General features: G+C 35.6%; 1 protein-coding gene across 19 annotated transcripts in view; it reads right to left on the minus strand.

Annotated features, from left to right (window-relative positions):
• Window positions 1–27,789, minus strand: part of LOC106875384 (uncharacterized) — a 425,794-nt gene that overhangs the window by 235,983 nt on the left and 162,022 nt on the right. For 18 of the 19 annotated variants that reach the window (XM_089338012.1, XM_089338010.1, XM_089338016.1 and 15 more), the window contains one exon: window positions 17,502–17,628. Coding sequence is in view for 6 of the 19 variants with exons in the window: in XM_089338006.1 (XP_089194132.1) it covers window positions 17,502–17,611 (110 nt within the window). In the remaining 13 variants the exon portion in view is untranslated. Of the gene's footprint in view, window positions 1–17,501; window positions 17,629–18,672; window positions 18,813–27,789 lie in introns of those variants that run through there. The other variant, XM_089338005.1, reaches the window with a different exon arrangement.

Below are 27,789 nucleotides of genomic sequence, written 5' to 3' on the forward strand. Positions count from 1 at the left end.
ACAAGCTGCTGCTAACATGATAAATTACACAGGCACAAATTGTTAGTTATGCAAAAGGCAATTGTTGCTTCAAGTGATGAGAGACAACAGCTACATGGGAAGAGAGAGGGAGGGAGGGAGGGTAGTGGTAAGAGATTGAGAGTAAGAGAGAAATAGAGTGGAGGGGGGGGAAGAAAAACAGAGAAGGAATAAAATGAGGGAAAGGATGGGAGAGAGAGAGAGATTTGGGTCAAGGCTAACCATTCTATTGAATAGATCACTTTTCAAGGTAGATGTGTGTGTGTGTGTGTGTATGTGTGTGTGTGTGTGTGTGTGTGTGTGTGTGTGTGTGTGTCTCTCTCTCTCTGCATGTATATAGGAGGAGAAAGAGAATATATACAGATATTTTCCTTCACCCTTAACATTGTGGGATGCCAATAGGTTGTTATGTATGGTAGGAAATAAGGGAGATGTCAATCCCTTCCCCTACCCTGCCCTGAACTCAGTTAATAATAAGGGCATAGAAATGAACCAGCAAAACAAAAATACATGGGGCAGAAATTATAATTTTCATTTATTATAGGCATGGCTCATAGGTGCAGGCACAGAGTCCTAGAGTTTTAAGAAGCTCACTTTGCACTCACATGGTTTCAGGTTCAATCCCACTTCTTGGCATCTTGGACAAGTGTCTGCTAATAATAGCCCCAGGCTTACCAGTACCTTGTAAGTGAAATTGGCAAGTAGAAACTGTGTGGAAGCCCATCATATATATATATATATATATATATATATATATATATATATATACATACACACACACACACAGAGGAAGAGACACAGAATAAGTACCAAACCACTAACCCATGCACCTTCACAAGTTATAGGAAGAGAAGAAGAGACTAGAAAAGGAGAGATGGAGTAAAACATGTAAAGATAGAATGCAGAATGTAGAGGGGGAGGTAGCTGTATGGAGAGATAAAGAGGCGAAGAGACAAAAAAAAAGAAAGACAGGAAGAAGAAAGGCAAAGAAAAAGAGACAGGGGAGAAAGAGAGAAAAGGAAGAGAAGGGAAAGAGATAGAGAAAGAGTAAAAGTGAGATGGTAAAGAGGAAAGGACATTTTTAAAGCGAGAGAAAGACATTGATAGAGAGATAGCGAGACAGGGTGAGAGATATAGATAAGTAGACATAAATAGATAGATAGAGAGAGAGAGAGAGAGAGAGAGAGAGAGAGAGAGAGAGAGAGAGAGAAACAGAGTGAGGGAGAGAGATAGATAGATAAAGGTATATATATATATATATATATATATATATATAGAGAGAGAGAGAGAAGAGAGAGAGAGAGAGAAGGAATCACAGAATAAGTTTTTTATGGAATATTTTTCAGTTGGTGAAAGAGAAAAAAATATTAGGAGAGTTGAAGGATATTAAAAAAAGGAAGAAGGTGAGATTGAATAAAAAAACAAGAAAGCAACAACAATGCAGTTTGTTTTGGTTAAAAATAAGCAAATAAATAAATAAATAAATAAAAAGCTGTTTAGATAAGTAAAACAAAAACAAAAAAAAAAAAGATGAAAAGTACCCCCCTCTCCCTCCCTCCTTGTCCTTTTCCTCTCTGTGACCTTTGACCAGTGCCAAGGTCCTGAGACGTAAATAGTAGCTGGAAAGATGAAAGGGTGTTTCCGATGAAAATAAAAACTCCAGAAAATTAAAATAACTACCCCTCCCTCTCTCCCCCCCTTCCTTTGCAACATAAAAAAAAATGTTTGTGTGTGTGTGTGTGTGTGTCTGTGTCTGTGTGTGTGTAATTAGTTTTTGCAATCCATTTATCCATAAATGCGTATGAGAAAAAGAGACAGAGACTGATGAAGAGAGAGAGAAAGAAAGAGAAAGAGAGACGGACAGACAGACGGACGGACAGATAGATACCATTCAGATGCAGATTTTATGCTTCTACCAAACTATTCAACCATAAAAAAAAAAAAAGGCAGGAGGAGGAGAACAATGAGAAGCAAATGGTCAGACAGGCAGACTGAGCCAAGAGATAGTTATATGCCATTATTTGCAATAGGGCCAAGTTAAAACCAGTTAAAAGGTGAAAGGGTTACTCACTAATATAAGGATAGTGATTATTATTATTGCTGCTGCTGCTCTTGTTGTTGTTGTTGTTTAACCCTGGGTCAATTCCGACAGAGTAAAGAAAATTATGATCAGAAAAGCATTTCAATTGCAAACATCATCCCATACGCTTTTCTTCTTTATTTTTTATTTTCTTCTGTACAGACAGTGGACCTAAAACTGCATTGTCCGATGTCTCCCCACCCCACCCCAACCCTCACTCCCACCCACCCACCTACCCATTGCTGTATCTAGCAGAATGAACGAGAAGAACTTGAATTGGTAAGCTGCTAGTTAATAATTTTCTTCATTTTACTAACCAGCCAACCAACCAACCAACCAACTAATCTGTATACAGCTTCATATTTTGTAAACAAGTCATCACCATGATCCAAACAACTAACTGACTGCTCCACTGCTGTATTTTCTTTGGCAATGACAATGACAAAGAACTGTCTGTGCATTTTTCAGCAGGCTTACCAACAACTCCACCGATTCCTTGTTTGTTGTGAGAATTGCAAGCAAAGTTTTCAAAAGACGAAAACAAGTAAATTTCACTGTTTATAGGTAGAACACTCCTATATATATATATATATATGAGATAACACGAAGATATTCAAAGCAATTAAATAAAAAAAAAGAAAATCCAATAAACCATATTAGAAATTTATCTCTGATTTGCTTCAGGCAAAAGTTGAAGTAATTATTTGAAAGAAAAAAAAAAAAGAAATAATAATAATAATAATAATAATGATAATAATAATAATTTAACATCTGTTGTCCATGCTGGCACGGGTTGGACGGCTTAACAGGGCTGGCACGCTGGAAGGCTGCACCAGACTCCAGTCTGATTTGGCATGGTTTTCAATGGCTGGATGCCTTTCCTAATGCCAACCACTCTGAGAGTGTAGTGGGTGCTTTTACGTGCCATCGACATGGGTGCCATTTGTGTAACACCGGGGTGTGTTTACGTGCCACTGGTACAGGTGCCAATTTGCATGACATCGGTTATTTGCCATGACTGCAATTTTGCTCGGTTTGATGGGTTTTCTTCCCAAGCACAACATAATGCCAAAGGTCTTGGTCATTGGCTCCGTGAGGCCCAACACTTGATAGGAACTCAGCCACTTTGCCTCCGTGAGGCCCAACACTCGAAAATAATGATAATTATAATGATAATAATAATTAAACAACTATGACGATTTAAAGTGGGAAATGCGAAGGTTGTGGTTAATGAAGAGAGTAGTTGTCATAGCAATAGTAATTGGTGCACTTGGAAGTATCAGCACTCAACTACCAACATGGCTGAAAAAGATCAATGCAAGTGTGAAGGTAGAACACATACAAAAATCAAAAATCAGAATTGCTTGGAACTGAAAGATTTCTTTGCAGGGTTCTTTTAATTTTTTCTTAATACTAACGCACTAGAAGCTATGCTCTCATTTTATGATAGAAAACCCTCCTGCTTTTTTTTTTTTTAAGTATCTATATTTAACCCTTTAGCATTCAAATTGTTCTGTCAAATGTAATGTTAATTTATTCTCATCGTTTTGAGTTAATTATGCATTATCTTGTAGCTTTAAGATTTTGATGGAGTGATTGTTCATTTTTAGAATGGCATTGTACAGTAGGTGTGCAAGGCCAGATCTGGCTGGTTTAAATGCTAAACAGTTAAACCAAAACCTTCCAGTCTTATGTTACACTCTTTTTATTAACAGATAAATCTGAATGCTAAAGCTTATTCCTATTGTTTTCAATTAATCACGCATCATCTCATAGCTTTGATGATGTGATTGTTTATTTTTGGAATGACTTTCAAGTAGGTGTGGGAGGTCAGATCTGGCTGGTTTGAACATGAAACAGAATATTTTCATTAGATTTGGCTGGTTTAAATACAAAGTTATTTTACAAATACAAGCTTAATAAGAAAACAACTTATTTGACGAACATTTCTTGAAGATCTTGATTATTTTCAAATTATGTAACGTTTCACATAAGAAATTAGGTCAAAAAAGGGTTAAATCTAGACAAAGATTTAGATGTTACTTGGTTTATTCATAATCAATGAAGCCTTTTGGAAATAAAACTTGGGGAGTGGGGTATATACAAAAATGAAATGATGGGGAAGTGGGATATTTTTGTCTTCTCTTTTCTGAAAGGCAGTTCAGAGATTCTGTACTTGCAAGTTCAGAAGTCAAACCGTCAAAGAAAGCAAGCTGAAGTATAATGTATTCAGTACTGTATTCTATTGTCTTCAGACCCAAAATGGTGAGATGTTCTTAAAAAAAAAAAATAAATAAATAGAAGGAAGCAATGGAAAAAAGAAACTGCCATTGGATAATTTCTGCAATCTCTTGGACAATGAGAACATTTATTTCTGTTCTCTTGAAACTACATAAAAGAAGTTTTATATTAAAAATAAGATAAAGAAAAGGTCTCATAGGAATTGTGGCAATCAGCAATCTTTCTTTACACTATTATATAACCGAAGGGTCATGTATTGTAAGAGTCATGTATCATTGAATAGGGTTATGTATCGACCTTTCATTTTAACCCTTTCAATGCTAATCATTGTGATATTGCCTCTGATTCCACTATACAAAACCTTTCCTTTTAAATTGCTGATATTTGAATTAAATCTTTAATTGCATATATGAACCTCTTTGTCAAATTATGATCCAAACACCAGTTTTATAAATAGTCTCAATATCTAGATTATTTTCAAAATTAAGGGAAACATACATACAATTTCATTTCATTGGCTATGTGGTGGCAAAAGGGTTAAACCATAGGAAGTTTATGTCTCTAGCAGCAAACCAGAGGGATGTCTCTTCCAGCAGAGAGTTGTAAAATGATCTGAAAACCTTAACATGATATTTAATGGTCTACATACGGTGTTGAGGTCAAATTTCCACATATGGAAATGAACGAAAGAATAAAGAATGAGTGAATGAATACAATCGGAAAAGTGACAGCTTATTCTGGATATATTGCATAAGTTAAGCCAAGATATTGTTTCTTGGATCCTGTTTATGATAAATTATTGGAAATTTTTACAGCAGCATTATACTCTCATTAAAAAGCCAACAATAAACTGACAGGAGATCATATTATATATATATATATACACTGTTAGATAAAGAGATTGAAATGAGTTATGTGCCTTGTTCAGCAATACACTACAATGACAGTGACACGAATAAATAGATAAATCTATCTCTCCCACTGTTTTTTACATTCAGTTGTCCCAGTTACTTAACCATTGTGCTAGATAAATTAATAATTTTTTTAAAAACTACATCAAGCACTAAAGTATCAGTAGTAAGGACTGCTTAATTATAAAAAACATGATCGGTTAATTAAAAAAGAGACTGTGTCACCCAATCAGGAACTACTAAAAATGGTCACAGCTCTCATGTATATTAACTGGTTGGTGACCAGCAGGAAGATGAAGTGGCTTGAACCTGTGAAGAGGATGGATCCTTTCCTATCTGTCCACACTAGAGTCTCCAGTGGTCTTTGCAGTGTTCCAGAATGACAGGGCAACCGAAGAAGAAATGACTTGCAGGAGTCAAAAGAAAACCTTGCAAGTAATGGCATGAGCTGGGATGAGGCTTCAGACCTGGCACTTGACAGATATGACTAGAAAGCTCTGGTAGCCTATTGCTTTTTGAACTGAGGACCTCACTAACCAAATAACAAACACAGATTGATTGATGATGGTGATGGTAATTGTAGCAATATCACAGCACAATGAAAAACAATAAAACACATAATTAATAGAAAAAACACATAGACCAGTCATTCCTAAAAGTGTGCCACAAAAGAGTACATAAATACGTCGTACTAGAAGGCCCAAAATTTCAGAGATAGAGGTCCTCATGTGATTATGTTGTTCTTAGCACTAAGCTGCTATTTTTTTTTCTCACCACTTTGAATGATAAATGGCAAAAATGTCAGTGGGGTTTAGGGATGTAACAAAAGCATTTTGTTCAGCACTCTACTCATTCTTCCACTTCAATACACAACTAACATATAAACCAATATAATAATGACCATGATGTTGGTATATATATCTATATATATATATAAATATATATAATTTAGAGAAAAGAACCACAACGCTTGAACTCATCCATGAAAATCCACAGCCACATATAGAATAATTTAATAAGTAAATACACTAAAAAGATATATAATAAAAATACAAAGTAATAAATATTAAAATAATAAAATAATAAAATAATATAATTTTATTATTCTATTATTTTAATATTTATTAATTTGTATTTTTATTATATATCTTTTTGGTGTATTATTAATTTTTTCTATATGTGACTGTGGATTTTCATGGATGAGTTCAAGAATTGTGGTTCATTTCTCTAAATTATATATTTATATATTATATATTGTGAAACTTAATTTAATTTTAATTTTGATAAATTAAATTAAATTGAGTTTTTACCTGTAAATTTGGATTTTTATCCCTAATATTATTATGTATATATATATATATATATATATATATATATACATATATATAAAGACACACACATACAGAAAGAGAGATAGATATACAGATACATAGAGAAATAGAAAATGCCTCTGTAGTTTTGTGTGTGTGTGTGTGTGTGTGTGTGTGTGTGTGCGCATATGCGCATGTGCAGTTACCATCATCATTTACTTTTGAAAATCATGTAACAGTAAACAAATTTTTTTATAAGAATTCAAGTGCATTTTCGACTTCGTTTCTTTATATTTCTACTTGGGGGGGGGGGGGGGGGGGAAACTTATTTTTATGCATGTGTTTCTATTTGTGCGAGAAAAAGAAAAAAGTTTTTGTTTCCCCTCTCTATGTTTGTGTGTGTGTGTAAAGAGGTAACAAAAAAAAAAAAAATAAAGAAAACAAACAAAAGGAAGAGAAGAAATAGATAGGAAAAGTTACGTTAGAAGTGCTGAAAGCTTCTGAAGGAAAACTTTATTAGTTTCCTACTTATTTTTGACACAAGTTAGATATGACCAACCCTAAACACCCAAGTTGGTGGATGCAACCCTTTATATTACAACTCCCACACAATTTTTGTAATCACTAAGTTTAAGCTTCTCCCTAATTCCTTAAAGCTCCAATTAACATCAACAACTAAAACAAACATTTCTTCACACAAGTATTTTTTCTTCTCCCCACATGTTAGTCAGTATCAAATTCATTATGTTCTTTTTAGAGTTGGTAAAAACCATTAACAAGGATTTCTTATAATTAAGCAACACAACATACAGCTTTAAAGTACAGAAAAAACATAAAAGAAAAAGTGGCTGTGTTGCTGCTGCTAAGTGTGAACACTGTTGATTTGGTCATGCATTGGTTGAGCTTGCTTAATAGCAGAATGAAGCAGACAGCGATAAAGAAGAGAGGAAAATGGTAAAAATGAGAACCTGTGACAACTGTTACTGCAGATAGATTAGAGTTGTTCATTATAACAGATATATGATAAAAGAAATTTATTTATCAAATACATAATACATACATATTTAATCCATAACCATGAGCTTATATTTTGTTGGGCTGATGAAAATACCATACCAGTTTCAACAACTTTTGATTTTTCTATGGTAAATATAAAACAAAAAAAAACAAGATACAAGTTTAAAAGAGAATTGAATTTTCATCATGTAATTTGGCTATGAAACCTATTGAACATTTGATTGTTTTAGATTCATTACTATGGAGCTTTCTACTGTGAATTCTCTTTCTTTTAAACTTTTATCTTTATATATATATATATATATATATATATATATATATATATACGCACTATTAAAACCCATCCCAAAAAATGTCAGAACCAATAATATATTTCAATAAATTAAAAAAACAACAATTTATTTTAAGACCCAAGTGCACTTTCAACTTCAAAACTAATTCTATTTATTTGAGTAGAAATATTTATCAAACACACACGATATATATATATATATATATATATATATATATATATATATATACACACACACACACACACACACACACACTAATGTTCAAGTAAAATGTTTTTCAAAAAAGCTGAATTGATTCCACTGCAGTCAAAAATGTCAAATATAAGCGCCGTTACTAATGCCATCTACAGAAAGAAATATGTGATGATTAGCTGTCAAAGAATTTGAGAAGTTACAAAAATGGACAGATAACAGAAATAATTTCTTGTTAACCCTTTTCTAACTGTATTTCTTCAAATAACTGCTTGTGTGTTCCAATTAATTTTCAAAATATTCACAAATTTGTTGGAAATACTAAAATAGCATTTTTATTTGCATACAATGCACATTATTTCCTTCAGATCTCCGAACCTTAAAACTAGGAATGTGCAAATACACTCACTGATATAACTATTACTGAGAGAGGGATAGAGAGGGTAGGAGGCCATGGTTGAAATGCTTCTGATCAAAGGTTTACTTGGTTAGAGCTAACTTGGTGCTAAATAGCAACATCACATTCAGGAAACTAATGAAGTATACATCATCATCATCATCTTAATGTCTACTTTCCTATGCTTACATAGGTCAGGCGGAGTTTATTGAGGCAGATTTTCAACCGACAGATGCCCATCATATTGCCAACCCTCACCAGTTTCCAAGCGAAGGTAATATTTCCCCAATGACCAGATATGTTCTCGCAGAGTGTTGGAAGTGAATGACACTGCTTGTATAACAGGGACAATCATTGACAAGGAGACACAAACATGCATACACACACTCACACACCTACGTTTAGTTTCTGCTAACCAAATCCACTCACAAGGCTTTGGTCAACCTGCGGCTATATAATAGAAGACACCTTGTCCTGGTTGGCACACAATAGCATGGAACCCAGAACCATGCAGTTGGAAAGCAAACTTTTTAACCACACAGCCACACATCATCATGTAATATCCGTTGTCTATGCTGGCATGGGTTAGATGGCTTGACCAGTGCTGGCATGGGTTAGATGGCTTGACCAGTGCTGGCATGGGTTAGATGGCTTGACCAGTGCTGGCATGGGTTAGATGGCTTGACCAGTGCTGGCATGGGTTAGATGGCTTGACCAGTGCTGGCATGGGTTAGATGGCTTGACCAGTGCTGGCATGGGTTAGATGGCTTGACCAGTGCTGGCATGGGTTAGATGGCTTGACCAGTGCTGGCATGGGTTAGATGGCTTGACCAGTGCTGGCATGGGTTAGATGGCTTGACCAGTGCTGGCATGGGTTAGATGGCTTGACCAGTGCTGGCATGGGTTAGATGGCTTGACCAGTGCTGGCATGGGTTAGATGGCTTGACCAGTGCTGGCATGGGTTAGATGGCTTGACCAGTGCTGGCAAGCTGGAAGTTTCTATGGCAGGATGCCCTTCCTAATGTCAACCACTTCACAAAGTGTGTCAGGTGTTTTTACATGGCACTGCACAGGCATTTTTATGTGATGCCACATGTGTGCTTTTACATGAAGCCACATGTGTGCTTTTACATGAAGCCACATTGGTGCTTTTATGTGGAACCATGCTGGTGCTACACCACCAAAGTGACTGATCTTAACACTTCTGCTGCAGAGATCGAGTTTCTTTGAGTACAGCAAAGTGCCAGGCATCTCGGTCCTTTGTCACCTTGCCCCACATTAATAATAAAACTTGATTGCCGTAATATATAATTGCCAATGATTCGATACATCTCCTATGTCCAAATAACAGTAATTTATAGATGTTAAGTCCACTATCGACTTCTAGCCTTTTCTTTGCTACACCAAGAAAATCCTGCACTTAACACTGCATTCAACTACGAAGAATACCAATCGACAAAACGGATTTAAAAAGACACAATTTTTCTTTTCTTCTGAACATCCTGGCTTATTATACATACTAATACTTTTAACATTTACATTATGTAAATCAACAAATTAGATTCATTTTCTCTTTAAATGACAATTACAAGAACAGTCTTAACTTCAACTTCTGGTGCCATTCACCATTAAATTTATTCCTGAGATATTGCACATTCTGCCTGAAGACTAGGACTTTTTTTTTTAAGTATTCTGCGTGGGGAACAGAGTTGGCCTGTGAAGGCCATAAATACTACTTTCTTCAAACCAAATATTTGGGGTGGGTGAGGATGAAAACAAAAACAAAAACTTGATTCCTCTAAGTAGCAAGAAATTTAGTAGTTCCAAAATGTGTATATTACATGAGAGAAAAGGGAATATACAAACAGGTTTTGCTTGCACTTCCTATCACATCTGTATATAATTTTATGATAGATTTGAATAGGTTTCATGTTGAAATAGCTACAACAACTCCTCTCGCTTACAATATTTTATATTCTATCAAAAAAATTAAATTAAAAAAAGAAAACGAAAAAAATAAGGCTTTATTAAACCTCATTACCATTATGTTAAGTGAATGTCTGGAGATGAATTAGGAGATATTCTTACCAAGAATAAAAGTGGGTATCAAAAAAAAAAAAAAATGCCTTCAATGATGAAACATCACCACCACCACCACTGCTAATAATGACAATAATAATAATCCTTTCTTCTATAGGAACAAGGCCTTAAATTTAAGGGTAGGAGTTAAACTGATTATATCGACCCCAGAACTTAACTGGTACTTATTTTATTGACCCTGAAAAGATAAAAGACAAAGTCAACATTGACGGAATTTGAACCCAAAACGCAAAAACAGGTTAAATGCTGCTAAGCATTTTGCCTGGCATGCTAATGATTCTGCCAGCTCACTACCTCAACAACAACAACAAAAGAAGAAGGAGGAGGAGGAGGAGGAGGAAGAGGAGGAGGAGGAGGAGGAGGAGGAGGAGGAGGAAGAGGAGGAAGAGGAGGAGGAAGAGGAGGAGGAGGAGGAAGAGGAGGAGGAAGAGGAGGAGGAAGAGGAGGAGGAAGAGGAGGAGGGTTTCTGATTTAAGTACAAAGTCAACACTTTTGATGGGGTGTGATCTGAACTTAGGATGCAAACGGCCATGATTAAGTGCCAGAAAACATTTTGTCTGCTGCTCTTTATAAATTTCCCCGAGGATGTGAATTTGCAACCCCAGTATATTACCAGTACTGATTTTTCACCCCCCCACCCAACAAAAGATGGTGAAAGTCAGCTCAAACAAGATTTGAATCCCAAAACCAATATAGATGTTTTGGAAGTAGAATATCAATGAAGTTGTCTTAAAATTCAGATTTTTATGTGTATTTCATCACAGCAATCTCCAAAATGTTCCCCATATTTAGATTCAACTCTTGCAGAAGATTTCCAATTCGTAAAGACATTTTATTTTTTGAGTATCAAAGAATATAGTGCGGAAACATCAATTAGCAAAAACTATTCATGGATCTCAAAGAATTTGATCAGTCCAAATAATAATAATAATAATAATAATGATGATGATGATAAACCATTTAAAACAGATCCTTGGATATTTTGAAGGAAGAGTAACAGTCACTGCATTGCAGATATAAACTAATGGACATTTTGTTACAATCATTCTTACCAGGAATCGTTAAATTCCAAAGGCCCTTGTGCCAGCAATGACGAACTGACATTATTGTTTGAATACAAATCTTAGCTATTTTCCCCCCTTTTTTTTTTCACTTTTCGCTTTTTTCATTTTTTTTTTTTTTTGCAGTTGTAATCTTACGAAAGCAAAATAAATAAACGAAATAAACAAAAAGGAATAAAGCAATAAAAAACAAAACAAAACAAAACAAAACAGAGATAACGTTTGGTGCATGATTTTTTTTACAAGCAGAATTAAATGAGGTATTTTATTCCTGCCAAAGTATTGAGCAAAAGTGTCGGGCTATTAAGATCACCTATTTCCCATTCATTCTGGCACTACAACACTAGTACTTCAATTATTTGATACTCAATTTATAACAAACGAACACTTAATCTTGAGACATTAAAACCAGGGACATCACCATGACTATCTCACCTCACAACACCACACAAATACGCAAATAATAATAATAATAATAATAATAATAATAATAATACTTTCTTACTGTAGGTACAATGCCTGAAATTTGAGAGTGGGGACTGGGCTAAGTCAATTACATCGACCCCAGTGTTTCACTGATACTTAATTTATCAACCCTGAAAAAATGAAAGGCGACCTTGAAACACAAGGATGGACAAAATGCTGCTGACATGCTAACAATTCTGCCAGCTTTGCCTTAATATTGATGATGGTGATGATGATGATGATGATGGTGATGATGATGATGATGATGATGATAATAATAATGGTTTCAAATTTTGACACAGGGCCAGCAATTTTGGGAGAAGGGATAGGTTGACTACATTGGCTCCAGTGCATAACTGGTACTTATTTCATCAACCCCAAAAGGATGAATTTGAGTTCAAATTCTTCCAGCTCACTGCTTTAATAATGATAATAATAATAATAATAATAATCTGTTGTGTATAATAATAGTAATAATAATAATGATAATAATAATAATAATAATAATAATAATAATAATAATAATAATAATGTAATCTTTCCATGAAGGAACAAATAAGTGGGAAAGAAATAATAGCATTGAGGGTAATGTTTTGTAACAAGTTCTGCAAGTTCTAAGTTGTCTTCAGATTTTTATTTGCAAATACAAATTTAGTGGTGGTTTGCAGCAATATTGCCTTAAATGTATTTCAACTAGATAGCAATAATGCACATCTCTTAAACAAGCTTCCAGGGCAATTTTAGCTAGAATTGGTGAATGTCTGAGAGAGATGTTGAGGGTTGTAGAAGTTAGTTTGCATTCACCTTCCCTGGCTAGTAAATAATAAAAATTCTACTGGTCGGCTTTAGAATATTTAGTGACAGGAAATAAACAAACACAGCTTTGGAACATTGCTTCGCATTGAAAGTGCATAGTGGTGAAATAGCAAAACAAACAAACAAACAAACAAAAAAATAGGTAAGGGAGATAAGTGAATATATCACTTCCACCGTTTCCTGCTGACACAAATTCGCTTATACTAGTTGTGTCTTAGAGGAAAAGCATAAATACTACATTATCTCATTTCCCTGTTTCCGCCCTAAGATTTACAACCTCCGTGCCAACTCAAAAATAAATAAATAAATAAATATAATAAACAAAATAATAATAATAATAATAATAAACCCATCTCTATCACCCATTCTATCTGTGGAGCTATGTATTAATGTTGTTAATATTAAAACATTTTCTAGACTGCTCCAAAAGAAAACGAAAAAGAATGGGAAACAAAACTAAACAAACTAAAAGTAACGATGCAAATTAACCGATACCTGACCTGTCTGAGACTGCTTCTGGTTTGGTTCTATGATACAAAAAACATCTCATTTTAAAGTATTCATATTTAAATTAAAACCTGAAGTTGTGATTCTACGTTAAGAATTTTTCACTAAGTTATGTTTCAAACACCAACTTCAATGATGTTTTTCTTTTTTCCTTTTTTAAATACAAAATCTCTGAAAATTCTTGCCTATATTTTCATAATTAACTGATACACATCTGCAATGTATTTCATTAGAGCTATGGCTACAAAAGAGATAGAAGAGGAAGACGAGGGGGAGGAGGAAGAAGATGATCATTCGACATCCACTTTTCTATGCATGCATAGGTCAAACGGAATTGGTTGAGGTGGATTTAACTACAGCTTGATGCCCTTTTTTGGCACAAATTCCGCCACCTTGTTTCCAAGCGAGGTAATATTTTCCTGGAAGACTGGAAGGAATGAACTACCTTACTTGTATAATGACGATGCTCATTTACAACCATCACACGATGTCTAGACAAGACAAGACATGATGAAGTGTTGATGATGACGATGACGACGATGAGATGAAGCACTTTGCTGAAGAATACAACTCACCACCTCGTCTACAAATTGAAACCACAATCTCGTGATCTTATGATGGTGAGTGCAATACCATGAGCATTAGACCATGCACCCTCACACCATATATATATATATATATATATCATTATCATCATTTAATGTATATTGTTCATGCTAGCATGGGTTGGAAAATTTGGCCAGAGCTGGCAAGCAGGAGAATTGCACCAGACCATAGTCTGATTTTGGTGTGGTTTCAACAGCTGGATACCCTCCCTAAGGCCAAACATTTTTTATATATATATATATATATATATATATATATATATATATATATATATATATATATATATATACACATATACATATTCCTCATCTCAGAAGTATAGAATTGTGTGTGTATACATAAATATCTATAATTATATATATTTGAGACAACACTAGAGTACCATAACGTATCCATTCCAATTCAACATTCTCCTCTTGTTACATCATATTTTTCACCTGAATTTCTACAATGAATGAATCAATTTTATTGCAAGTGGCTTTGACAGGTGAAAGCGAGGAGGGGGGGGACGTAGAAAGGGGGTACGGTGGTGGTGGTGGTGGTGGTGGTAGGGGTGGTGGGCTACTATCTCTGCATTGTGATTAACATTTGTTGTGATGTTAAGAGTCTGAGGACAAGAGAATTCTTTGCAGCATATAAACGAAATAAACAAAGCAAGCAGCAAGCGAAACATATTTTAGAAGTGTAATCCTTTATAGCAGTGGTGGATTTTGGACATGTATGGTAGAGAGTGGGGGAGGGAGAGAGAGAGGTGGTGGGAGCATTTGTATTTGTGTGTGTGTGTGTGCTAAGATTGAAATAAGTGATATAACTATGATTCATAGGCTATGCAATACAAATCAAAGAAAAGTTAGTTTTGGATAAGATAAGACAATGAATAGGAAGTAAAAGCATCCTGGTTATTTAGGAGACGTGGACATGTAGAGAGAGAGAGAGAGAGAGAGAGAGTGGATGATGAGAATAAATGTGATATGTTGGCAATCAAAACCGAGGAAAACACGGAGGAGCCGGGTAGTTAAGATGAGCTGAAAAGAATTGGAGATTCTCGCAGATGAAATGATGAAAGATGAGGTAAAAGTGGACAGTGATGGTGGTGGTGGTGGTGGTGGTGGAGAAGAAGAAAGAGGAGGAGAAGTGATGCTGGGGTTATTGGTGTCTTACTCATGCCAGGGTTGAAAACCAAAGACATAAAAACGTCAATGGTGATATGAGAGAAATTATTTTAATCTTGATAAATATCCAGATGTAACGAGATATCTGGGGGTTTTCTCTGCCCGGCAAAAGCACAACTGACTTTCAAGACAGGGGCTCCCGTAGTAGGTAGGTGGGTGGGTGGAGCGGGGGTGAAAAATAATAGATAAATAAATAAAACTACAAAATATTAAAAAAAAAAAAAAACAATCATAATAGAAGAAAGCTGAGATGACTCATGTTTTAAGAAAAGCTTATACAACATAGGCTATAAAGCCAGTTTCTGTATTCAACAATTACTGTATTCTTTTCACCCTAACACTACACTGTAAGCAACAATAATGGTGCATATTTAATTCGAACAAAACAGTTGTGATAATTACAGCATATTAACAAACAAGATGCTGGTTTGGTGTCCCATTGGTACGAGTTCAAATCTTGGCAAAGTGGGCGGCAAGTATGGAACGCAAACATTTTCATAGGCTTTGTAACTTTTACATCTTTTGTTTTGATGCAATGACAAGTTCAGTCTCCCATGGACATGGCAAAGGATCAAATTGCACCTGGCACTCTTTGGGAAAGTGCTGCAATACAGTTTCTATCAGTTTGACCCTTTAGCGTTTGGATTACTCTGTCGAATGTAATGCTCATTTATTCATATTGCTTTGGATTATTATTTACATTATTTACATTCAACGGATATTTGTCCTCCTCTTGTTTGTTGTTAACACAACGTTTCAGCTGATATACCCTCCAGCCTTCTTCAGGTGTCTTGGGGAAATTTCAAACCTGGGTTCTCATTCCTAAGGTATTTTTCGATGTTGTTATTATTATTATTATTATTATTGTTGTTGTTGTTGTAGTTCAGGTCACTGCTTGGAATTGAACTCGGAATCTTGGGGTTAGTAGCCTGCGCTCTTAACCACTACGGGCATATGGCTTTGAATTAATCATGCATTATCTTGTAGTTTCAAGTTTTCAATGAAGTAATTGCTTATTTTTAGAAAGACATCATGGGATAGGTGTAAGAGGCCAGATCTGGCCACTTTCAGCATAAAATATATAGAATATTTGAGTCAAATATGGTCTGTTTAAACAGACCAGGGTATCACACACATAACAAAACACAATAAGATGCATAACATATAATTTAATTATTACATATCTAATACTTATATAACACAAAAAACACTCTACAGATTGTCAATAAAGTAAAAATAAAATTGTTTCAATTTACTCCTTCTGTTAGGGCCAGTACTGGTTTTTGGCCCACTGGTTGGGAACCCCTACCCTAGTCAACTGAATTCAAAGTTGCCTTAAATACAGTATGGTAGTGTGAATTTCAATATCTTGAAACTTCAAGAATTCGCCTTGTGGAACTGTGCAAAAGAGGTTATATATGTTGAAACTCTGCATCAGAAATAAAAGTTTTGGGTTCAAATCAAACCTGTGGCTATGTTTATATGTGGGAAGAGGACAGCTTAAAATGACTGGAGAATTTAGAAGTGGAAAAGATGAGGGTCATAGACTGGTCAGTTTATTTCAGCAATAACATATCTCAAAACTGTCACAAACAGAAGTTATATATGCGTTGGATGCAATGCTAAATAGACAAATTGTTGTTAGAGCTTGGAAAATAATATGCACGTACACATGTGTATATGCATGTATGTGCAATCTATATGCTAACTTTCTTTTTATCCGCGAACATACCGGAACAGTTCCTCCAAAAGGTTCAGCCTGTTTACACTGCCTCTTGTCTCATCTCCTGTACTTACTTTATCTGCCTTGAAAGCCAAAGTGGACCAGGGTTGGGTAATGATATTTGAACTTAGAGCTAAAGTGACATAACCAAAATAAGTAACAAGATATTCTGTACAATGCTCTACTAATTCCACACAACCCACTAATCCCATCTTGTATAGATGTGTGTGTGTGTGTGTGTGTGTGTATTTGTGTATGTAAAACATGTAGAAACAACCAAAAAATGACAAATGAACCAAACCAAAACCAAAGAGATCACAAATACACCTACAAAAACACATTTTTCAAGAGGTAGATTAGAATTTACTCATTAAGGTAATGATGTTTTTGTTTTTGATTTTTTTTTTCTTTCTCTCACTAAGGCTACAATTTTAATCAATTAAAACTTTATGGCTCACATTAAGTACGTTATTGTCTGATTTACATTTGTTTTTTTGTGTGTGTTCACACACAGACTCAATAAAACAACAGAAATAACACCAAAATAAAATATATAAATAGATAGATATATGACAAGAAACTTGCGACTTACTCCATGATATCTGCTACTCCTTGTTTGCTGGCTTTTGGACCGATACGACGCAGGTGGTAGCGTCTCCAGCCATTGCTGTTTTTAGGCCCACTGTCAGGCATGGCTTTCATCACAGAAATAGATGGAACTGAAAAGAAGAAGAAAAATAAACAATAAAACAAACAAATAATAACAAGAGCATGCAGAGAGCGCAAACCTCTGCCAAGGCAACACCCAACGTCCTCTCAACGATTAGCCAGAAATGATTTTTAAAATGAGAAGATTTGAAATAAACTCAACTGCTCTCACAAACAAGAATATTAAAAATGAACTTGACCGCTCTCAAGAATTAAGTAAAAAAAAAAAAAACGGAAAAATAATCCAGAATTCTTGTCCTAATCCCAATGGTAGTCAAGGAATGTGAAGGTGGCTGTAGAAAATTTAGTAACAGTAATAAATAGTTTATCCTTATCTAATACAAGCCAAAGTTAACAAATTCACCATTCAAAATAGTTTCAAAGGCAGAGGTAATAACACTAAGTATATATATATATATATATATATATATATATATATATATATATATAATAATACAAAGAATATATATGCATGTATACACACATATATGTATATACTTACATCTACATGTGTATATAGATGCATATCAGGGTACAGGACGTTAGAACAATGAACTACAGACCACGGAACGAACACATAGGAAAACAGATAGCCACTTGGAATTAATCCTTCGTCAACTGCCTAGAGTGAGAGAGAGAGAACTTTTAAGTTAGATACCAGTATGGCTGTGCGGTTAAGTAGTTTGCTTTGCAACTATGTGGTTGTAGGTTCAGCCCCAGTATACACCACCATAGGTGACTACCTTCTGCTACAGTCCTGGGTCAACCAATATCTTGTGAGTGAAATTGGTTGGCAAGAACTGAGTGGGAATTTCATTGTATGTATCTGTACCCCACAACAGTGCTTGACAACCAGTGTTGGTTTGCTTACATCCCTGGAACTTAGAAGCTCAGCAAAAAGAGACTGACAGAATACCAGATATAACAAAAAAGAAATAGTACTGAAGGTTGCTCTTTCAAGGTAGGGCCTCAGCATGGCCACAGTCCAATGACCGAAACAAGCAATGTACAAGACAATAAAAGATTTTTTTTAATTACTGATTGCTTTAATTTACCTTACAGAACTGAACTCTCTGCTTGCAGTTAATCCAAAGGAAAGTAGCAGGAGAAGGTAACCATTCCCTCCTCGGGTATTCACTTCCTTTTCGCTATTAAATGGGTTAGGGTACGGAATAACAAGGCATTCAATAAATCACTAAAGGAAAGAGAAAAAGACCTGATTGTTCTGAAGTGATGAATTATGGGTAAGTACAAGTTCCTAATACAATGGTGCGAGAGCCACAAACAACAACAACAGCAAACCCGAGATTTTCTCAAGCAATTGCTTAACATGCATCTCACCTCTATCTCTCTCTCTCTTTCTCTCCCGCTCTCTCTCAATACCTAGGTATAACAGGTTTAATATGATGTGTCATGGTATAGAACCATTATATGAGGATTATTTATATAAAAATGGTTTTGGTGGGGGGGGGGGGATACTGGGTTTTCTTTCAAAGTTTTAATGGGTCAAGTCTCTTCCATTGTATTTTTACATGTCAGAACTTAGTAGTGTTGTTGTTCATGAATTTGACAGTAAATAAAATTTCCAGATATTGTCCCTCAAACAAAAGATCTCAGGGGAGTGATTTCATCATATAATATTAAATTGTCAAGACTTCTATAATGCTGATATATGTATATATATATATATATATATCATCATCATCATCATCATCATCGTTTAACGTCTGCTTTCCATGCTAGCATGGGTTGGACGATTTGACTGAGGACTGGTGAAACCGGATGGCAACACCAGGCTCCAGTCTGATTTGGCAGAGTTTCTACAGCTGGATGCCCTTCCTAATGCCAACCACTCATATATACATATATATATACATATATATATACATATATATATATCCTAAGGAAGACTAAACATTAACATTTACTGAAATTCTATCATTCAAAACCCTACTTAGGACAAAATTGAAATTAAAACAAAAAACTTTTGCTTTTAGTGTTTTATGAATGAACTTGGTAGATGGCAACTGTATGGAAGTTCAGTGTGTGTGTGTGTGTGTGTATGCAAGGGGGTACTGGAAAGTTCCTGGCTTTCAGTAAAAGAAAATACAGGGGGACCAGTTAATTATGATTTTATTCAACATATTCTCCCTCTCAGATTCACACCCTTATTACAACGGTCCTTCAGTTTTTCTAAAGCTCGGTAAAAGAACTCAGAAAGTTGGGCCACCAACCATGCCTTTCATGATACCCTTAAATTCAGGTGCTTTTCAGCACTCCCTTGTACGAATACATACACACACACACATTGAGGTTAGAAAATCGCAAAAGAGTCAGCTCAAACGGACAGCCAGGTTAAAGTGGCTATGAATAATACTTGTCAGTACAACTACTGTGTTGATCTCTAAGAGAGATTTTAGAAATAGCATTTTTGCATTTATTTATATATATATATATATATATATATATATATATACACACACATACAAATGTATATGTGCATGTGTGTTTGTCTTTGTGCTTATCCACCAATACCATTCAACAACAGGTTGCACCACTTGGTTGCAAAGCAACCTTTTTATCCACCCAGCCTTGCTGTCACTCAAAATATATCAGTGTTTGGGTGTGGTTCGAACTCACAGTCTCAGCATTCCTTCCTGTGTGTCTTTTACAGTGAAGATACTGTCTCTAAGAATGATGCACTGACTGACAACCATAATTGACAACTATCGGTAAGGAGGAGAGCTGGATAGAAAGCTGATCCATTTGGAAACTTCTTCACAGAAATGCCTACAGAAAGAGAAACTTCCACCACCACCATCACCACTACAATACCAATAATCTACAAATACTGGCCATCTACCCTCACCTGCATCGCAGATGTGGTTGTGAACCTATGTCATCTGAGTAACTGCCCCTTGCAATGCAATTTACAAACCCACGTTCTAAATGCTGAACAACATGTGGGTCTCTCACTTTTGTCATAAAGACATGAAACCACAACAAGCCTTCATGTTTTCTCCCATTCTCTGCATTTTTGGAAGAAGGACATTTTTCACCTGAAATATTTGCATTATTAAATGCATTAAGGTAAAAGCGTAATCTTTATCCTTATTTATATTTAATCTTTAATCTTTGCCCCTGCTGCATTATTTTGCTTCCTAAATCAGTAATGGCAATGATGATGTGTACAAACACTTCCCTAAAATGGATTTTAAGCTTTATATTCATGTACACACACACACATATACAATATAGACACACACATACACATACACACATACATATTCTCTGTAATACACAAGTCTCAGCAATCCTTAATTAAAGCTTTGCTGCCACTTCATGGCAGCTGAATCTCTCTATTTGAAATATAGCAAAGAAGAAAAAAAAAATCCAAGTTCAAACTCAAGCAAGGGAAATGTGTGTGTGTGTGTGAATGTGTGCACACAACTGTGTATAAGATGATAGCATGAACTTGAAGGAATCATCATTCAGAGTAACCCCCCACCCCCCACCCATCCCAAAAATTATCATGTTAGATAAGAGAGTATTGTAGTTCGCTTGAAGCATTGTGTATTGTTTGTAAAGAATAAAAAGTTTAGAAAGGTATAACAATGCACTATAGAACAAAAAATGGACTATATACCTGTTGTAACTTGGTTATCTATAGTCTGATGATATAGTCCATTTTTTGTTCTATAGTGCATTGTTATACCTTTCTAAACTTTTTATCATGTTAGAACTTTTAAAAACTATTGCATATTCAAATTCCTATTGGTTGCTTGTATGTTTTATGTTTTAAATCTCAAGATAGTAAGCTCCCCAATAAAGTTAGTATAGCCACGATTATTACATAGATTATATGTAAAGACATAAGCCAGATGGATACGACTGGCCTTATATATTTCCAGGCTGGTGGTGGTGGTGGTGGTGGATACTTCCCAAGAGCAGACCAAAGTCTACTCAAGAATAACAACCACAATATCCAGGTACCCAAAATAATGAGGGAGCGTTTTACAGGGCTGGTCGATCTGGTGGAAATAGTAGCTAATTCTGCCTTAAATTACACTATAACAGTGAAAAAAAAGGGGGGGGGGATAAATTGGGTAATACAGTTTTAAATATGCGTTACTGCCACAGAGGTGGGGGTAGATCAATTACATCAACCTCAGTGTTCAACTGGTGTGTATTTTATTGACCCCCCAAAAGGATGAAAGGCAAAATTGACCTCAGCAGAATTTGAACTTGGAACATAAAGACAGATGAGATATTTGCTAAGCATTTTGCCAGCTTGCCGCCTTAATAATAATAATGATGATGATGATGATGATGATGATGATGATGATGATGATGATGATGATGATGATGATGATGATGATGATGATGATGATGATGATGATGATGATGATGATGATGATGATGATGATGATGATGATGATGATGATGATGATGATGATGATGATGATGATGATGATGATGATGATGATGATGATGATGATGATGATGATGATGATGATGATGATGATGATGATGATGATGATGATGATGATGATGATGATGATGATGATGATGATGATGATGATGATGATGATGATGATGATGATGATGATGATGATGATGATGATGATGATGATGATGATGATGATGATGATGATGATGATGATGATGATGATGATGATGATGATGATGATGATGATGATGATGATGATGATGATGATGATGATGATGATGATGATGATGATGATGATGATGATGATGATGATGATGATGATGATGATGATGATGATGATGATGATGATGATGATGATGATGATGATGATGATGATGATGATGATGATGATGATGATGATGATGATGATGATGATGATGATGATGATGATGATGATGATGATGATGATGATGATGATGATGATGATGATGATGATGATGATGATGATGATGATGATGATGATGATGATGATGATGATGATGATGATGATGATGATGATGATGATGATGATGATGATGATGATGATAATAATAATAATAATAATAATAATAATAATAATAATAATATATATACTCCAAAACAGAAACGGCTGACCAGAGTTTGAACTCCTTTGGTCATTGGTCTGCTTGGTCAAGGCTAACCTAGGTAGGGCTAAACAACGATTAATCCTTTTATAAAAGGAAGCATTTGGCAGGATAGATTATTTAAATCTGCTTAAAAATGTCAATAAACATTCCTTTGCGAAGATACTTCTTATTGCTGCTCTTGAGCTAGTAAATGTTAAGCTCTGGATGGGTGCGAGAGTGACGAAACTAGTTGGTTTTCCAAATAAATTAACTTGCAGAATATCATACCCTCAATAGTGAAGGTGGTGGTGGTGGTGGTGGTGGTAGTGGCGATTAGGTGGTATTGGTGTCTGCTGTTGCTGATGGTGGCGCAAGAAGTGGCATTGGTGGTGGTGATAACGGCTGGGAAGAGGGGTGGCTGGGTGGCGAAGGTGACGACGATCGTGATGATCCGTCAACATCACCAACGCCATTGACTTACAACCTTTTAATAGTTCGCATTCCAGACCCTTCAATTAGTGTCACCAATCTGCCATTGTATGACTATATGCTGAGATACACGCTCTGTGACATCAAGGATAATAAAAACAAAACAGAAAAACCCCCCAAAAAACCCAAAAAAACAGGTTGAACATCTCTTGGGAAAATAACCAGAAAATGTGTGTAGGTCTGTGTGTAGGTCTCCGTTGTTGGTGAATCTGTGTATTTTGTGATAGAAATTCAACTAAACAAATAACGCTGGTCAGAGAGATTCTCAGAAACAGTAGTAAACGAGGTTAAAAGTAAATCCTTTCATAAAACCCAGAGATGGTATTTAAATTCCAACCTCTGTAGTGTTAATCCTTTAAGCTCTAAGACTTATTTCACACTTTTAATGTTCACACAAGATATTTCTGGATCCAGGAAAGAGGAAGGAATTCAGCAGACCTACCTAACACGAATACTCCTGCCTCACAAAGATATCATTTCCTTGAGGTATGCATAGCTGCAAGTTCTTATGCATATTCTCAACAATTAGGAAATAGACTGCTTTCAATTTGACCTTAACGTATTTGTGATAAATGTTAGTTAAAAAAAAGTGCTAATTTATTATTCTTTATTATTGAGGATTCTAATTATTTATTTGTGAAGGCGCGAAGCTTAGTGGTTAGGTTATTCGGCTTACAATCATACCATCAGGAGTTCAATTCCTGGCGGCGCATTATGTCCATGAGCAAGACACTTTATTTCATGTTGCTCCAGTCCACTCAGCTGGCAAAAATGAGTTGTACCTGTAGTTCAAAGGGCCAGCCTTGTCACACTCTGTGTCATACTGTATCTCCCTGAGAACTACATTCAGGGGACATACACATCTTATTTCTTTATTGCCCATAAGGGGCTAAACATTGAAGGGACAAACAAGGACAGACAAAGAGATTAAGTTGATTACATCGACCCCAGTGTGTAACTGGTACTTAATTTATCGACCCCGAAAGGATGAAAGGCAAAGTCAACCTCGGCGGAATTTGAACTCTGAATGTAGCAGCAGAAGACAAAATACTGCTAAGCATTTCGCCCGCCGTGCTAACGTTTCTGGCAGCTCGCCGCCTTAAGGGTACACATGTCGGCAGAGTGCCCAGCCACATGAGGCAAAGCTAACCTCGGCAGCATTTCAACTCGGAATGTAATAATAATTGTCTCTAACATAAACACAAAGCCCGAAAATTTAGGGGTCAGAGGTTAGTCAATTAAACTAATCCCAGTACCTGACTACTACTTTATTTTAGCAACCGTGAAAAGATGAAAGGCAACATTGACCTCAGAGAGATTCTAACTCAGAACATAAAAGGCCTGGACAAATACTGCAATAGTCTTAACAATTCTTGCCAAAGGAAGAGGATGAGGAAGGATAGGATGGAGATGCAATTCTCTAAAAACATCTGAAACCGTACTTCTCCTCCCTTCACCCCCTCATATCAGATGGCTACTTTACATGAATATGGAAAAAGAAAAAAAAGAGCGTCCAGTAAATTTCTAGAGACCAATTGACAATAAGTGCTTGTCTGTAACAATGACAAGGAACTAAAAACACATCAAGCTAATTGCTGCTCATTGCCAACTTAACTTAGACATTCTCAAGAATTTCAACAAGTGAACAAAATACACTTGAAATGTCAGAATAAAATTACTGTTGTGAATGAGAGAGAAGTTGGGGGAGATGGAGATAGAAAGATAGATATAAAGGTAGAGATGGATAGATGGAGACAGACAGAGAAAGACAAATAGAGAGAATGGGATAATGAATGAGAGGAAGAGACAGCAAAATAAATAAAGGAGGAGAGATAAATGGATGGAGACAGATATAGAGAGCAAAAAGAGAATACATAGAGAGACAAAGAAAAGGAAAAGGAGGAGAACAGACAAAAAAATGATGGAATGAGAGAGGAGAGAATATGGTAATGGAGAGGGAAAAGGATATAGAGAAAAATAACAGAAACAAGAGACAAACTAAAAAAAAAATGGAGGGGGAAAAAATGATAAGAATGATACAAAGATTTTAAAAAGTCAGCTTAAAGAAAATGGAAAAAGGTGGAGGTCGTAGTGGAAAATAGAATCAATGAGAGAGAAAGAGAGAGAGAGAGAGAGGGAGGGAGAACAGGTGAAGTATAATGACTATTCAAAAGGTGTTTGTTTTTCCCCCACAGCCTTATAGAAATAAAGGTGTTATTGCATTGTTTTCTGCGAAAGAATAAAACATACATTACACATATATATATATATATATATATATATATATATATATATATACAGACACATATTCATATATATATACACTCACACACATATATATACATATATATACACATACACACACACACACATATATATATATATATATATACATATATTTTTACACATATACATACATATATACATACGTACACAGACACACACACACACCATAAATAGATAGATTCAAATCTTCACAAAAGAAAAGTTAAAATGCAACTTATTTGCTGTCAATATAGAAAAACAACACCATTATTCCTATCATCACCATGGCCACCACTACTACCATCCACTATTGTGAATATTAATGTCACCACCACCACCGACAGCACTGTGAATACTACTGCCATTACCACCACTAGCACACCACTACAACAGTAACAGCCCACAATATTTTTCTCACCTACCACTGCAGAGCCATCGCAGCCCATGCTACAACTATCACTAAACACCACTTCAGCACCACTCATCAAACCCTCGACTGACATCTTGACACCAAGGTTACTGCCCATACATTAAACTCAGGGGTTCTTAACCATTTTTTGCGTAATAGACCCCTTTGATTTCTATTTTACTTGGGTGGACCTTCCTGGCCATTTGATGTTTAAAAGATCCTATTGTATTTCTATGATTAAATATTATTAGAAATTGTATAAAAAATTGTTAAAATATTTTGTGTATTGTGGATATAAAACCAAGAACTTTACTGGTCTGAAGCACAGTTTTTTCATTGCTCCTGATAAATAATCATAGGTACAGGATTGGCTGTGTGGTAATTACCTTGCTTACCAACCACATGGTTCTGGGTTCAGTGCCACTGCATGGCACCTTGGGCAAATGTCTTCTGTTATAGCTTCGGGCCAACTAAAGCCTTGTGAGTGGATTTGGCAGATGGAAACTGAAACAAGCCTGTCGTATATATGTATATGTTTGTCCCCCCACCATCACTTGACAACTGATGTTGGTGTGTTTACATCCCCGTAACTTAGCAATTCAGCAAAAGAGGCCAATAAAATAAAGTACTAGGCTTACAAAGAATAAGTTCCGGGGTCAATTTTTTTGACTAAAGGCGATGCTCCGGCATGGCTGCAGTCAAATGACTGAAACAAATAGAACAATAAAAGATCTCTGATTTACTATATTGCATCCCTGGGCCCCCAGGATCCAATATGGACCCCAGTTGAGAACCTCTGCATTAACCCAACAACTACAGAAGGAGAGTCACCAACTGAACATTTACACATGCCTACTAGAAATAGTAGCAAAATTTTCTTGTTCATTTTATATTCCACCTTCTTAGAAAAAAATGAAAAAAAGACATGTATAGTCTTAACACATTGATTTCTAAGCCTCATTTCTTGCTTTGCATCATATGATATCTTAATTTTGATATAAGTACCATAATATTTTTTTCACTATATGATATGTGAGACGAATACTATGTTTAATGTCTTTTACCCACGATCCACTGGTGGATTATTTGCCACCTACATCCATATTAAAACCTAGAACCTCTGGTTGATAAAAAGGTAAATTCAAATTCTTGGATATTTTCGACTGGTGTTGGAACGGACATTTTTTTTTTCTTGTTTTTTTTGAAATCTAAAAAAAAAAGAACAAAAACAACACACACTATTTTGGTTTCCAAGGTAACTAAAATGTTTTTCGTTCCCTTCTGCTTTTATAATTATATTTTCTGCTTACTCAGTCTTTTATTTTATCTCTTTACATGGTCAAACTCACTCTGATATAATTGTAAAAATCAAAAGAAAAAAAGAGAAAGGAAAACCGTAAAATATAGAAGAGAAATAATGAGACAATCCACCGGAGGGCCACGAGGATCTTGCAAAACATACTGTCATGATCCTCTTGGTGGTTTGTGTAAGAGCCATGTTAACCCTAGCACAGACACGGTCAGTTTTAGCATGGTTTTCAAAGCTGGATGCCCTCCCTAACACCAGCCACTCCACAGAGTAGACTGAATGCTTTTTATGTGGCACCAGCACAGCTGAAGTCAATTTTGGCATGATTTTTATAGCTGGATGCCCTTCCAAATACCAACCACAGAGTGGACTTGATGCTTTTTACACGGCACCGGCACCGGCAGGGTCACCAAGTAACTTGCAAGACAAGAAATTTTTGAGAGAAGAGGGAGCATTGGAAGAGGTGATCTTGTGTCAGTTGATGAAGGGTTAGGACATGACAGAGACAGAGAGCCAGAAACAGGCATCTTATTGTAAAGGAGATACATGGTTACCAGGCCAAGGAGACAGAGAGAGAGTTAACAAGAATGAGGACAGAAACAGGAGTGCTGCTGTAAAGGAGAAACATGTTTCAAAATTAATTGA

Source organism: Octopus bimaculoides, chromosome 20, assembly GCF_046866305.1.
Source record: "Octopus bimaculoides isolate indiv1 chromosome 20, ASM4686630v1, whole genome shotgun sequence".
In the NCBI taxonomy this organism is placed as follows: domain Eukaryota; kingdom Metazoa; phylum Mollusca; class Cephalopoda; order Octopoda; family Octopodidae; genus Octopus; species Octopus bimaculoides.